Source organism: Manis pentadactyla, chromosome 6 (genome assembly GCF_030020395.1).
Source record: "Manis pentadactyla isolate mManPen7 chromosome 6, mManPen7.hap1, whole genome shotgun sequence".
NCBI classification, from domain to species: Eukaryota; Metazoa; Chordata; class Mammalia; order Pholidota; family Manidae; genus Manis; species Manis pentadactyla.
Window position 1 is genome coordinate 41,825,385 of NC_080024.1, and position 17,058 is coordinate 41,842,442.

The following is a 17,058-nucleotide window of genomic DNA, read 5'->3' on the forward strand; positions in this document are numbered from 1 at the left end:
AGTTACCATGCCATACCTTAGATCCTCAGACCTCATTCATTCTCAAAACCCTAAGTCTGTAACCCTTTACCAGCCTACCCTATTTCCGCAACCCCCCAGCCTCTGGCAATCACTCTTCTAACTCCATGTTTCTATGAGTCTGACTTTTATTTTTTTAAGATTCCACATATAAGTGTCTCTGGTAATTTCTTCAATATTCTAATGTCACACAGCTATAATTTGATCATACTTAAGGACTGCAGTGTACTTTATCTGGAAGTTAAGTAAATCATACCTATTAAATCTGTAGTTGTCACAAAGAATAAAGGAATTCCTCTGACAGTGATCCCAAAGTACCATATATGGGTGGAGACTTAACAAAGGACTGGGAATTGTTATAAATTCTCATTTTTTAAAATGGTGTTTCAAAGAACACTCTTTTAAAAAAAAAGCAAAATTTCTAAGAAATACGACTATTTGATAATATTTGGTACCTCTCAAGAGCATTTATTTGGGCCTCTTATCTCTGGTGACCAATCTCAGTTCTTTGAGCAAGATGGCTTTATGCTGGCACTGCCCTATATCATATGCTCTATACCTTGAACTTCTTTGGGCAATAGGGACTCTGTAAACCATTTGTTAACGTAAGCCTTTTATAAATGGCCACAAACAGTGTATAAATATGAAAGACTAGAACAGAATGGAATATTTTCTACTTAACAACACCAGAAGAGGGCGTTCCTTAAAGTTCTAATAAGTGATAGAGGATTAAGTCTCCACTGAATGGACTGCTCACATGCCCTCCCTTAACCAACCCTGTGACTTGAAAGATGGATTATACACTGGTTGGCTAGGCCTGGGTGTGAGATGTGTCCAACTCTGAAACTGAGGCTAGTTCCCCAGAGGAAATTGAAGTGATGTTTCCATAAAAAAGGGGATTTGAAGTCAGATCAAAACCATAGATGTCCATCATAGTCATGACTGTTAAGTAGAGAAAACCCACCAAGATGATCACTGCTGAACTTCATTAACACTGCAGCCAGCGAGCTCTGAAGCGGTGCTAGGTGCATCGTTTATACTGACACTTCTTTTCCTCCAGAGCACTTATATAAGACAGCTACGAGCTGCCACATTCTTCCTGAAACTTTAAAAACTGATTCTTCGATAACTTTATATAGGGACTTTGCGGTAGCTAGAGGCAATGGCAGCTGCTTAACTATCTACCTACTAATATTTCCTTTATAAGCAATCTGAAACACAAAAGGGAAAGTAAATTCTACATAAAACCAAACTGTCAACACAAACTGAAGGCAGGCAATGCCAAATCTTTCAAATAACTAAATAAAATTTGGGAAACACCAAATCACAATGTGTGCTCTCTCACATTTCTGCTCTACTGTTCTGTAGCAAAGGCAGACCAATAAAAAATGCTGGAAAGACAGAAAGAGGAAGCCACTGAAGGGATCTAAGGATGATCAGAAATCACGACCACAATGACTTAAATGCAAGACTAGATCTAGAAACAATAAAAAAGTGTCTAAGCAGATCAGAGCATACCCACAGGAAAGGCACTTAACATAGGCATGATTTAAAGAGGCACCCTTCAATAATTGGATAGCTACTGGAAGGGAAAAACAAAAAGGCAAGAGTAAGGGAGAAGCCTCTTTGGAGATTAGATCAAGAGGAAAGTAAAAAAATGGAAATTTTATAGTTCGTTAAAAAAAAAAGAGGCATAAAAATCAAATGGCTAATAACACTTCCCACAACCAGCAAAACACAAAACACCCTGGAAAAGTACCTGGACTTTGTTATGCTGACAAAAGAGGGCACAGTGAATCAGAAATACTGCAAACACTGCAATACCATAAACACGAACAAGAGGAAAGTGCATAAGACCTACTGCAGAGGTCAGGAAATGATATTCCCCACACATCAACTGAGAAGAATTTCCCCAAATAAACAATCCTGAGGAAAAAACTAAAAGTGAATAGTCAAGCAAATTGGTTTCAGGCAATCTTTTTGAGGATATGAGAAAATACCATGAAACAAATTCAAAAACTAAAGACAAAAAGGGAGAGGCTTAAAGATGGTGGTGTGAGAAGTAAGACAGAAACCTCTTCCCAAAATCATATATAATACAAAAATACAGCAAATACAACTAATCCTGAAAGAGCAACCAGAAAGAAGACTGCGACAGACCACCTACAACTGGAGAAAGAGAAGACCTCACAGAAAAGGGTAAAGTAGCAAAGCTGCCACCTGGTGGGACCCAAGCCCTTCCCCCACCCAGGCTCACTGACAGGAGGAAAAGGAGCGGGAAGGGGGTAGAAGCCTAGGACTGCTGAACACCCAGCCCCAGAGATCTGCTCTGGGAGCGTGAACCCACATTAAATGGTACTCTGGCGATTAGTGGGGTTGGGAAACAAAGACAGGCAGAATACTCAGAGAGACTGAGATTCCAGCTGCTTGTGGACAGCAGGTACCCAAAGCCAGCCAGTCCAGGACAAAAGAAAGACTGGCACTTTGAAAGACTTCCCAACAGCGAGAGGGCTGCTAAAGAGGCAAGGACTGCACAGAGCTCGCTACTCTGTTAAAAGGACAGGTGGAACAAAATCATCCTGGAACACTCTGCCCAATAGGTTGGGAACTTTTAGAAGCTTCAGGCACTCCATCCCCTTTGGATGACAACTGCACCAAGGTCCCCCAAGACAATATGGAGCCTGCCGCTCCTTCCTCCCAGCCAGCACAAGTTCACAAACCTGCTGTCCCCGCCATTGTGCAAGGCCAACCAGAAGGCAGTCCCACCTATGGCAGCTAAAGAGGAGTAACACAGGGGCTCCTCCCTGTGCACTGGGCCCACTGGCCCTCACAAGAGAGACAGGCAATACAGCCAGGAAGCAGGAAAGAGCACTTTCCTCCAGACAGGCACTGGTGCCTCTCGACTGTTACCCCATCATCACTCCAGGTGCAGGGCAGCTCCATAGTAGAACTTCTGGGCGCTAAAGGTCACCGCAGACACAAAAATACTTTTCCATAGTAATCATTAGGAATATGGAACAGCAAAAGAATCTGGTACAAACCTAGTCCCACAAACATCAGAAAGAGGGCTAAGTGAAACAGAAATCACCAATCTTCCTGATAAAGATTTCAAAATAAAAATCAGAAACATACAGGGCCACAGAAAAATATTCAAGACCTCAGAAAGAGATGGAAACTGAAATTACAGTACCTGAAATGAAACATACAACAGAAGGATTTAAAAGCATATTAGATGAGGTAGAGGAGACAGTAAATGGAATAGAAATTAAAGAAGAGGAATACAAAAAATTCTGAGGCTCAGAGAGAAAAATGGACCTCTAGGAATGAAAGAATATAAAGAGAACTGTGTGACCAATCCAAATGGAACAATATTCACATTATAGAGTTACCAGAAGAAGAGAGAGAAAAAATGATAAAAAGTCTCTTTGAGGAAATAATGGCTGAACACATCCCCAATGTGGGGAAGGAGATAGTCTTTCAGGTCATGGAAGTGCACAGCTCTCCCAACACAAGGGACCCAAGGAAGACAACACCAAGACACTTAATAATTAAAATGGCAAAGATCAAGGAAAATGACAGAGTATTAAAACCAACCAGAGGGAGAAAAAAAGACCACATACAGAGGAAAACCATCAGACTATCATAAGCCTTCTCAGCAGAAACCTTACAGGCCAGAAGGCACTGGCATTATATATTTAATGCAATGAAACAGAAGGGCATCAAACCAAGAATACTCTACACAACAAGATTATCATTTAACTTTGAGGCAGGGATTAAACAATTTCTAGGTAAGCAACACTTGAGGGAATTTATTTCCCACAAATCATCTCTACAGTTTATTTTAGAGGGACAGCTTTGGAAGGAAGTGCTCCTAAAGCTAAATAGCTGTCACCAGGGAAAATAAAACCACAGTAAAGGAAGAAGACTAATTAATTACTAACCAAATGCAAACTTAAATCAACTACATACAAAGTCAGTCAAGGGATATACAAAGAGTAAAGAATATGACACCTAATACATAAAGAGTGGAGGAGGAAGAAAAAGAAGGGAGAAAAAATAGCCTTTAGATTGTCTTTGGAAAAGCGTAAGTGAGTTAACTTAGACTGTTAGTAAAGAAGCTTCCCTTGAGCCTTTGGTAACCACAAATCCAAAGCCTGCAATGGCAATAAGTACAAATCTATCTATAATCTCCCTAAATGTAAGTGGACTGAATGCACCAATGAAAAGACATAGAGTTACAGAATGGATTAAAAAACAAGACCCATCTATAGGCTGCTACAAGAGACTCACTTCAAACCCAAAGAAATACAAAGACTACAAGTGAATGAATGGGAAAAGATATTTCATGCAAATAATAGGGAGAAAAAAGCAGGAGTTACAGTATCTGTAATCAGTGAAAACAGACTTGAAAGCAAGGAAGTAACAAGAGACCAAGAAGAACATTACATAATGATAAAGGAGTCAGTCCAACAGGAGGACATAACCATTATAAGTATCTATGTACCCAATATAGGAGCACTTAATTATGTAAAACAAATACTTACAGAACTAAAGGGGGAAATAGTATGCAAAGTATTCATTTTAGGAAACTTCAACACATCACTCACTCCAAAGGAAAGATAAACCAGTCAGAAAATACGAATGGAGATAGAGGCACTGAACAGCAGATAAGAACAGATGCACTTAACAGACATCTCCAGAACACTCCACAGAAAAGTAGCAGGATACACATTCTTCTCAAGCGCACATGGAACATTTTCCAAAATAAATTGCATACTAGGCCACAAACATTCAGAAAGACTGAAAATGTAACAAGCAGCTTCTCAGACCACAAAGGTATGAAACTAGAAATAAATTATGTAGAGAAAACAAAAAAGCCCACAAACACATGGAGGCTAAACAACATGTTTCTGAATAATCAGTGGATCAATGACAAAATTAAAACAGATCAAGGAATACATGGAGAAAAATGAAAACAATTCAAAAGCCCAAAACCTTTGGGATGCAGCAAAGGCAGTTCTAAGAAGAAAGTATATAGCAATACAGGCTTACCTCAAGAAAGAAGAACAATCCCAAATGAACAGTCTAAACTCATAATTAATGAAACTAGAAAAGGAAGAATAATTGAGTCCCAAAGTCAGTAGAAGTAGGGACATAATAAAGATCAGAGCAGAAATATATAAAATCGAGAAGAATAAAACAATAGAAAGAATCAATGAAACCAAGAGTTGGTTCTTTGAGAAAATAAACAAAATAGATAAACCCCTAACTAGACTTATCAAGAAAAAAAGAGAGTCTACACAAATAAACAGAATCAGAAATGAGAAAGGAAAAGTCACTAAGGACACCACAGTAATACAAAGAATGATTAGAGAATACTCTGAAAAGTAATACGCTAACAAATTGGAACCTAGGAGAAATAGACAACTTTCTAAAAAAATAGAACCATCCAAGACTTACCCAGGAAGAAACAGAAAATCTGAACAGACAAATTACCAGCAATGAAATTGAATAGGTAATCAAAAAACTACTCAAAGACAAAATCTCTGGATCAGATGACTTCACTGCTGAATTTTATAAAACACTTAGTGAACACCTAATACCCATCCCACTTAAAGTTTCCAAAAAGTAGAAGAGGAAGGAATACTTCCAAACTCATTCTGTGAGGCCAGCATCACCCTAATACCAAAACCAGGCAAAGACACCACAAAAAAAAAAATTACAGACCAATATCCCTGAAGAACATGGATGCAAAAATACTAAACAAAATATTAGCAAACCAAATTCAAAAACACATCAAAATGATCACCCATCTTGGTCAATCGGGATTTATCCTAGGGATGCAAAGATGGGACAATATTAGAAAATCCATCAATATCATCACTACATCAATAAAAAGGACAGAAGTCACATGATCACCTCCATAGATGCTGAAAAACCATTTGACAAAATTCAACATCCATTCATGATAAAAACTCTCAACAAAATGGGTATAGAGGACAAGTACCTCAACATAATAAAGGCCATATATGACAAACCCACAGCCAACATCATGCTTAACAGTGAGAAGCTAAAAGCTTTTCCTCTAAGATCGGGAACAAGACAAGGATGCCCATTCTCCCCACTTATATTCAACATAGTACTGGAAGTCCTAGCCACAGCAATCAGACAGCACCAAGAAATAAAAGGCATCCATATTGGCGAGGAAGAAGTTAAACTGTCACTGTTTGCAGATCACATGATATTGCACATAAAAAGCCCTAAAGAATCCAACCCAAAACTTCTAGAACTAATAACTAAATTCAACAAACTTGCAGGATACAAAATTAACACACAGAAATCTGCTGCATTCCTATATACTAATGATGAACTAGCAGAAAGAGATATCAGGAAAACAATTCCATTTACAACTGCATCTAAAAGAATAAAATACCTAAGAATAAGCCTACTCAAGGAGATGAAAGACCTATACTCTGAAAACTACAAGACAGTCTCGAGAGAAATTAAAGAAGACACCCATAAATGGAAATACATCCCATGCTCATGGGTAGGAAGAATTAGTATTGTGGCATTAATAAAGTGGTCATCCTGCCTAAAGCAATCGACAGATTCAATGTGACCCCTATCAAAATACCAACAGCATTCTTCAATGAACTAGAACAAATAGTTCTAAAATTCATATGGAACCACAAAAGACCTTCAATAGCCAAAGCAATCCTGAGAAGGAAGAATAAAGCTGGGGGGATTATGCTCCCAACTTCAAGCTCCACTACAAAGTCACAGTAATCAAGACAATTTGGTACTGGCACAAGAATAGACCCATACATCTGGAATACAATAGAGAGCCCAGATATAAATCCACACATATATGGCCACTTAATATATGATAAAAGAGCCATGGTTATACAATTGGGGAAACGACAGCTTCTTCAACAACTGATGTTGGCAAAACTGGACAGCTTCATGTAAGAGAATGAAATTGGAATACTGTCTTACTCCATGCACAAAAGTAAACTTGAAATGGATAGAAGACCTGAATGTAAGTCATAAAACCATAAAACTCAAGAGATGAAAACATAGGCAAAAATCTCTTGAATACAAACTTGAGCAACTTTTTCCTGAGCACATCTCCTTGGGCAAGGGAAACAAAAGCAAAAATGCACAAATGGGACATCAAGCGAAAAAGCTTCTGTACAGCAAAGAACTTTTCAAATATAAAAGTTCAACAAAGATTGTTCCATCAGCAGAACAAAAAGGCATCCTACAGTTGAGAGAATATATTCATAAATGACATATCCAACAAGGGGTTGACATCCATAATATATAAAGAGCTCACACGCCTCAACACCCAAAAAGCAAATAACCCAATTAAAAATGGGCAGAGGATCTGAACACACACTTCTCCAAAGAAGAAATTCAGATAGCCAACAGGCACATGAAAAGATGCTCTACATCACTAATCATCAGGGAAATGCAAATTAAAACCACAATGAGATATCACCTCAGACCAGTTAGGATGCCCAACATTGCAACAACAAATGCTGGTGAGGATGTGGAGAAAGGGGAACCCTCCTACATTGCTGGTGACAATGTAAATTAGTTCAACCATTCTGGAAAGCAGTATGGAGGTTCCTCAAAAAACTCAAAATAGAAATACCATTTGACCCAGGAATTCCACTCCTAGGAATTTACCTGAAGAAAACAAGATCACAGATTCAAAAAGACATATGCACCCCTATGCTTATCGCAGCACTATTTACAACAGTCAAGACATGGAAGCAACCTAAGTGTCCATCAGTAGATGAATGGATAAAGAAGATGTGGTACATATACACAATGGAATATTATTCAGCCATAAGAAGAAAACAAATCCTACCATTTGCAACAACATGGCTGGAGCTAGAGGGTATTATGCTCAGTGAAATATGCCAGGCAGAGAAAGACAAGTACCAAATGATTTCACTCACTTTTAGAATACAACAAGAAAGCAAAAACTGAAGGAACAAAACAGCAGCAGACTCACAGGACCCAAGAAGAGAGTAGCGGAAAGGGAAACAGGGTGGGGGACAGCAGGCAGGAAGGGAGGGAGAAGGGGATTAAGGGGTATTATGATTAGCACACATAATGTAGGGGGAGCATGGAGAAGGCAGTATAGCACAGGGAAGACAAGTAGTGATTCTATAGCATCTTACTGTGCTGATGGACAGTGACTGTAATGGGGTATGTGGTGGGGACTTGATAATAGGGGGGAATGTAGTAAACACAACGTTGGTTACTGCTATCCTTATAAGACTGTATATCAATGATACATTAATTTTTTAAAAGCCTATACACACTTCTGACTGAAAGCTTGACCTTTTGAATGGTAAGAGGTTTTCCATCAGCCACAGAAAGATAACAAGCTAAAGAACATACTGCTTCTTGTCACTACATCAGGCTCTGAATTTGTATTACCTTTTTTGTACCAATTATTTCTGACTCTTTTTCATTGGACATGATTACAGATCAGTGATTACAATTTATGAAGGCTAAGGCTCCAAGAAGTTAAATAACTTGCCAAATTTTAAAGACCTAGTTATTTTCAGAGCTGATAGCAACAACTTGGTTTTATAAATCAGGATCCTTTCATTATAATACTGTTCTTTCTTCAATTGTGATACTTTCAACAACTTCTAACACCAACACAGTTTCAAATATAAAAGTTCAACAAAAATTAAAATTAAAATTTCATATGAAATAAATTAGCTGTATTATTCTTTAAAGAAAAAAAGATTGTAATCAGGCTAGCTGGTCACCTTTTAGTTCAACGAAGGTGGCTTTCCACCTCATTCTACCTCACAACACAAGCCTTTATATTTAGATGGATCATACATTTTAAGGGAAAACACTACTTCTGGGTACACACTGAAAAGAATTAAAAGCAGGGATTTGAACAGATATTTGTACACCAATGTTCACTGCATTATTCACAAGAGCCAAACGATGGAAACAACCCACATGTCTGCCAATGAATGAAAAAATAGAATTTGGTATATACGGAAAATGGGATATTGAATACTCAGCCTTTGAAAGGAAGGAAATTCTGACACATGCTACATGGATGAACCTTGAGGACATCAAGCCAAGCGGAATGAGCTGGTCACAAAAGCACAAATACCACTTGCCTGAGGTCCAAAAGCAGGGATTCACAGAAGCAAAGTAGGACAGTGGGCTCCTGGGTTTGAGGGAGAGGTAATAGAAAGTTATTGTTCAGTGAGTACAGTTTCATTTGAGGAAGATGAAAAGGTTCTGGAAATGATGGTGGTGATGGTTGTATGAAAATGTGAAGGTACTTGGTGATGGGGGGAGTCTAGTAAACATAATGTTCCTCATGTAATTATAGATTAATGATACCAAAAAAAGTGAATATATTTAATGCCACAGAACTGTATGCTTAAAAATGGCTAAAATGGTAAATTTTATGTGATGCCTATTTAGCCACAATTTTTTAAAAGGAAAGGAACAAAACCATAAAGGAACTAGCTTGTATGAATGGAAAGTTTTGTTATTTGGGCAAGAAAGACATTTCTGACACCAAAGGCAGAAAATCCAAAGAAAAAAGAGTCCTTTCTCTTATAAACAAAATTAATAAACAACAAATCTACTGAGGTTCCTCCTCCTCCTCTTCTACCTTCCTGTGCCTCGCCCCTGTGGCACCTGGAAAGGGAGAGAGACGAGGCCCCCCTCTGGGCCATCAGCATGGCACCTATGCAGATCCCAGCACACAGCTGTGAGAGACCACTTCAGTCTAACCCCACAAAGGATCCATAAGGCCTCACTGTCAGATAAGCCATCATTAGCAAGTACCACAGGTTCCTTTCCCAAAAATCCTCCTGAAATAAAACAGCAAGACTTTTGGAATTTGCAAAGCCTCCAGTAACATTTGGGCTGCTCCTCATCAATAGGGCAGGGCAGGTGCTCTGTTTACTTCCAGTCCCAGGAGTGGTCCTCCTGTTGCCCGGCTACTCTTCAGTCAAACTGGTGAATGGTGGTGATTTTAGAACAATCTCCAGGAAACCACCATTAATACCCACTGAACTCAAAACATATCCTTCATTCTCATAAGTTGATGGACCAGTGAAGAAATCTATTTCAATTCAATGCTTCTTAAAACTTATGTGTTCCACACACTTCTCTGAAGTGCAACAGGAATGACACATGTCAAGTGACAGATTTCTTCCTTCATTTCCTAAGAGCCACCACTTCAGAGACTGGTTTCTGCTCTTTCAAAGCCCTTTCAACATCACTGAATTATTCTACAGTAGCACCACCAATTAGTTCATATCCCAAGCACTCAACAGTCAAAAAACAACCAAGTTTCCAGTGATGCCCCATACTGGCAAATGTAAGCCATCTTCACTTCTCCACATGAGCATCTGGTAACACCTATTCCTAACACACTAGTTTCTATTAGACAGTCCAAGGTATCCTACACAGGGCACAGTGAACTGATGCATCTAAGCCCATTTGTTCAGTGACGTGTAATTCATAAAGCTTTTGACCCTTAAGGACTATTGGAAATGCATAAGAACTTTAAAATTCAGATATAATGCCATTAATTAAGAATTCCTTAATATGGTCATTCAAATCCGTATAGTCCAGTAGGCAGCCAATACGGCCATTTCAAATTTAATTAAAATTAAATATAACTTCAAGTTCAGTTCCTCAGTTGCACTAGCCACATTTCAAGAGCTCAATAGCCACAAATCAGGCTAGTCCCCTGATTTGGACAGCACAGCCGTATAGAACATTTATGTCAAAATAGAAAGTTCTAGTGGACAGTACTGCCATGAGTCATGGATCTTTTGACCACAGTCTTTCCAACATTCACTAAATGTCTGCACTTCCTTAACTCCATTCTTCCCAGGTATAGAGACAACATGCTTCTTGGTAGCCCTCAACTTCCATACCAACCTTCTTTCTGTTTCTAGCTTGGGTACTGTGGAACTCAAAGCACTATCCTGTTTTACTACCCTGACCTCACCCCTCCCAGGAATTGTGGGGAACGCTAAGGGGCTGTGCTACACCCAGGGTACACAAGCATGTGTGTGGTAATACTCTCCTCAGCCTATCGCCAACAGCAGCGGGTTCAAGGAGCTGGCTGTAGCCAGTTCACTCATCACGGTGAACGCAGGGATCTCCTGCGCAACAGCACAGCGTGTCTGCTTCTTTTACCCCACAACACACTCTGGATATTTAGAGGCTAGTCACATGGTAACACAAATGTAAGTAACTTTCTGTTTTCAAGCCACAGAGACCTTCTAAGTATTAACTCATAGAATAACTAGTGAAACAGAATTATTTGGGACTAGCAACTCCTGTCTTGGCTCTCTTTGTGACACAGCTTTTCAATTCCGCTCCAGTCTAGAAAAAGCCCTGACATTGTGTTACAGCCTAGAGTCAAGCAGAGATTAAGGTGAGTGCTGGATAGAGTCTACCTGGTGCAGTCGGGACCTGGAACCCCAGTCCATTTCTTCAGTACTTCTGCACCTTTCCAATACCAAGGGAGGGTGCCACTGGGCAGGTGGAGTCTGCCATTAATCATAAGGATTCCTGCCAAAGGAAACTCCGTGATCTCGAACAGCAGTTCTCTTCCAGACGGGTGAAGCTTGTAAGTTTCTGATTTCTATTGCTTTTAACATATATGCCAACATCTCTTCCCACTCCTGCAAGGCTACTTCTGCCTCAACTACTCCAATGTGTCATACTAGCTAAAAAGAGCTACTTTCTGTTGTCTTCTCTAATTATACTATAGCCCCAACTTTCCATTCTTCTGCCAGAAGTAACAGCAAGAATAACTTCAGGAGTTTCTTTTATCTCCTAAGATGCCTGCCAAGTTATCATTCAGAACTGATAAAGAGTTTTCCAGATAAACAAAAGCTAAAGGAGCTTTTCACACTAAACCAGCTTCATAAGAAATGTTAAAGGGACTTCTTTAAGCTGGAAGGAAAGGGCACTAATTAGTAACAACATATATGAAAGAATCTCATTGAAAAGTAATAAAAGTTGTGGATTAATCATTTATTAAGTTAGTATGAAGGTTAAAAGGCAAAAGCAGTAAAAATAACTGTGATTATATAATTAGCTAAGGGATACATGAGAAAAAAAGATGGAAATGATGACATCATAAACAAAATGTGGTGGGGAGAGTAAGTGTTGAGCTTTAGAATGGGGTCAAACTTAAGATTTTACCAACTTAAACTAGACTAGTATAGATATCAGTTGTTATATGTAAGCCTCATGGTAACCAGAAAGCAAAAAACCTATAATAAATTCAGAAAAGATAAAACAATATAAACATGCCACTAAAGAAAGCTAACAAACCACAAAAGAGAGCAAGAGAAAAAGAACTACAAGAACAGCCAGAAAACAATTAACAAAATGTCAATAAGCACATATCAATAATTACTTTAAATGTAAATGAACTAAATTCTTCAGTCAAAATACATACAGTGGCTGAATGGATTAAAAAAAAAAAAAGTAGCCATCTAAGCCATCTATACACTGTGTACAAGAGACTCACTTTAGACGTAAGGACATATACAGACTGAGAAAAAAGGGATGGAAAAAGATATTCCATGAAAATAAAAACTAATATTTGGAGTAGCTATACTTATACCAGACAAAATAGACTTTAAAACAAAGATTATAATAAGAGATGAGTGTATTACATAATGATAAAGGAGTCAACACAAGAGGATATATAACTTTTGCAAATATTTATGTACTTAATGTAGAAGCACCTAAATATGTAAAGCAAGTATTAGCAGACCTAAAGAGAGAAATTGACAGCAATAGTAGGAGACATCGATACCCCACTTTCATCAAGGCCTATATCATCCAGATGGAAAATCAGTAGGGAAACCCTGACCTTAAACACTACATTAAACCAGATAGACTTACCAGATATTTACAGAACATACCATCAAAAACAACACAATATACATTCTTGTCAAGTGCACATGGGACATTTTCCAAGATAGACCATATATTAGTCCACAAAATAAGTCTTAATATAATAAAAGAAGATTGAAATCATATCAAGCATCTTTTCCAACCACAGTGGTTATGAAAGCAGAAATAAAGGATAAAATCATATGATCAGCTCAGTAGATGTAAAAAAAAATCATTTAAAATTCAACATCTATTTATTATAAAAACTCTCCACAAAGTGGGCATAGAGGGAACATACCTCAACATAATAAAAGCCATGTATGACAAGCCCATACCTAACCTCATACTTAAAAGTGAAAAGCTGAAAGTTTTCCCTCTAAGAAAGAAGACAAGGATGTCCACTCTTGACACTTTTATTCAACAGAGTATTAGAATTCCAAGCCAGAGCAATGAAGAAAAAGAAATGAAGCCATCCAAATTGAAAAGTCAAACTGTTATTATTTGTATATGGCAATGATATTATATATAGAACATGCTGAAGAGTCCATTAGTAACCTGTTAGAATAAACAAATTCAGAAAAGTTGCAAGGTACAAAATCAATACCCAAAAATCTGTTGCAATTCTACAGTTACTATGAACTAGCAGAAAAAGAAATTAAGAAAACAACCCTATTTACAATTGCATCAAAAGGAATAAAATACCTAGGAATAAGTCTAAACAAGGAGGTGAAAGAGCCATGTATTGAAAACTATAATACATTAATGATGAAAGAAATTGAAGACAATGTAAGGATATTTTGTGCTCATGGACTGGAAGAATTAATAGTGTTGAAATGTCCATACTACCCAAAGCAATCTATAGATTCAATGCAATCCCTATCACAATTCTACTGGCACCTTTCACAGAAATAAAACAATCGTAAAGTTTCTACTGAACCACAGAAGACCTCAAATAACCAAAGTTATCTTGAGAAAGAAGAACAAAGCTGGAGTCATCACATGCCCTGATTTCAAACTATATTACAAAGCAATAGTAATCAAAACAGTATGGTATTTTCATAAAAACAGACACACAGGTCAATGAAACACAGTCCAGAAATAGACCCAGGCATGTGTAACCAATTATTTTATGACAGACAAACTAAGAATATATAATGGGGAAGGGATAATCTCTTCTACAAATGGTGCTGGGAAAATTGAGCAGCTACATTCAAAAGAATGAAACTGGACTAGCTTACATTATACATAAAAATTAACTCAAAATGGATTAAGGATGAATTTAAGACCTGAAACCATAAAATTCCTAGAATAAAACACAGGCAGTAAACTCCTTGACATAGATTTTGGTGATGATTTCTTAATTCTGACACCAAAAGCAACCCAAAATAAACAAGTGGGACCATATGAACTAGAAAACGTCTGGACTGCAAAAGAAAACATCGGCAAAATGAAATGACAACCTACTGAATATGTGCAAATCATACATCTGATAAGGTGCTAATATCCAAAATATATAAATTACTCATATACTTCAAGAGCAAAAGCCAACAAAAAACCCACAAGTGATTGATCATTAATAGGCAGAGGACCCAAATAGAAACTTTTTCAAAGAAGACATACAGATGGCCAACAGGGACATGAAAAGATTCTCAACATCACTAATCATCAGGAAAATGCAAATCAAAACCACCTCATACCAGTCAGAATGGCCACTATCCAAAAGACAAGAAATAAATACTGGTGAGGGTGAGGAGAAAAGGAAACCCTTGTGCACTGCTGGTGGGAATACAAATTGGTATAACCTCTATGGAGAACAGTATCAAAAAATTAAAAGTATAACTATATTTGATCCAGCAATTCCACTTATGGAATTATCCAGAAGAAAATGAAAACACTAACTGGAAAAGACATATGCACCCCCATAATCTCTGCAGCATTATTTAACAAAAGCCATGACATGGAAATAGCCTTTGTGTCTATTGATGGATGAATGCATAAAGAAGATGTGATGCATATACACACAAGAGAATTTTGTTCAGCCATAAAAAAGAATTACTATAGCTTTGTAATATAGTTTGAAATCTGGCCATTTGGAACAACATGGATAGACTTCATGCTAAATGAAGTAAGGACGTTATACTAAATAAGTCAGAGAAAGACGAAGACCATATAATCTCACTTATATGTCACATTCTTTTAAAAATAGAAAGATACAGAGACTAGATTGGCTGTTACCAGAGGTGGTGGGGAGTAGGAGAGTGGGAGAAGTGGGTGAACTGCTTTATATTGTTTTAGTTTTAATACTTTGAATTTTTTAAAAAGACCAAAACCAAAAATAAGTAGGAGAATACCTTCATGATTTGGAGGTGAACAGAGATTACATAAACATGATGTAAGACACTAAGCATAAAAGAAAACACTGGTATTTGAAATGATAGATTCAAGTAACAAAAAAAAGATTCTCAGAAGTTTATTTTGCCTCTTGAGATACCTGAAGTTGGCCCACATATATCAGCACTTACTTGACTCCTACCCGCCTCCATGGCGTTTAAAAACATATGTGATAAGTTCTTGGTCGTCCTAGAGAAGACTTCTGGCTTCATGATGAGACTAGATTCATTTGTTAAGGTAAAGCCAAAAGCCTGCTATGAAGCCCTTAAGCAGTCAAGCACACAGGCCATGTACCCTCTCTGTCATTTTTTTATCCTTACACCATTTCAAAGAAGAGCCTTTTAAATCCCTCACATTCCACCTACACCTCCGAGTTTCTGGGAAGTGTAAACTTATATCTGTAGATGCCTTCCCTTCCCCCCACACTCACTCTCTGCTTCTAGCACCTGTTACCTCACCACCCAGGCAGTTTCAATGATCCTACTGTTTGTTTCCTACTTTCTGTCAGACCAGATGAAGATGAGGCTGGTCTGCCTTCAATCTTCCTAAGAACTCCACTTGACTTGCCGGGATCTTCCCTATTTTACTAAAACACAGTCCAACTTTCTTTTGAAGTTTCATGTAGGCTGGCCATAAAAGGGGGCAGGAGGGGAGATGGATAAGTTTGAGACACCAAAATTTAAAACTAAAATTTTACGAAAAGACACAATAAATAAAGCAAAAACAAGCGACTAAGACTTAATTCCACATTAAGAATGCCTACAATTCAATACGAAAAATAGGACCTAATATTATTTTTAATGGACAAAGGATACGGCAAAAGCAATTTGGAGAAGAAAAAAATTCGAAAGGTTTATAAACGTGTGAGAACTTGGATTTCTACCTTACTAATATGCAATGGCAACAACCATTTCTCACCCATCAATTGGGGGAAAAAAACATCACTTTTGAAGTGGGCATAGGAAAACAGATATGCTCATACAATTGGCACAGCCCTCTGGGAGAGCAACTTGGCAGTACATACTGAAATCCATGCCCTACAATCCAGTAATTCTGACTATACACAAAGAGACACGCACAATTCTTTGATTTTTCCCTTGGAAGGGTTAAATCAGTTCCTACAAGTCCTATGCATCTTTGGAAGAAAACTTTAGGTCTTTCCACACAAATCATCTAAACAGAACTGTGTGTTGTTACTGATGACTAACACAGCAGAACTTCAATGTGTTACCATGCTAACTGGGTGAATCTCTCAGGCTTACCAGAGACTCCCTAGAAAAAGAGTGGGGAAGGGAAGAGAAAAGACGAGATTATGGAGAGGGGGAATACCCACCCTCTTATTTGACACTGCTGAAATTATCAAGATATGTTTAGGCTTTGGTGATCTCCTGGAAATAGGGTCAATATGATTTCCTCACTCACCCCAAAGCTGCTTTTAATCTGCATCTTGAGAAACTTTCAGCCGATTTCGCAGTTGCGGCTGATAGACAAAAAGGCATTCTTAGTAGGGCACACAGGCGGCAACGTGATTGGCTGGCCTCCCTGAGGCAGGGTCGAGGCGGTCGCAGGGAGCTCCCCGCTGGCAGCGCCCCCGCTGGGAAGTTCTGTGTGTATCATGCGCCCTCTTGTGTTCACCATCACCGTCTTTCTCGTCCTTTGCTCAGACAGGAGGAGTGCCTGAAATAAAGATGCCACGTGGAGCCTCACCTACAGCAC

The 17,058-nt window shown here is 38.3% G+C and overlaps 1 protein-coding gene across 2 annotated transcripts in view; it reads right to left on the bottom strand.

The window, feature by feature from the left end:
* Positions 1-17,058, bottom strand: part of LOC130678870 (GPI inositol-deacylase-like) — a 116,254-nt gene that overhangs the window by 95,686 nt on the left and 3,510 nt on the right. For both annotated transcript variants that reach the window (XM_057503738.1, XM_057503737.1), the window contains exon 2: positions 16,765-17,019. In XM_057503738.1, the coding sequence (XP_057359721.1) occupies positions 16,765-16,841 (77 nt within the window). In that variant the 5' untranslated portion in view covers positions 16,842-17,019. The remainder of the gene's footprint in view (positions 1-16,764; positions 17,020-17,058) is intronic.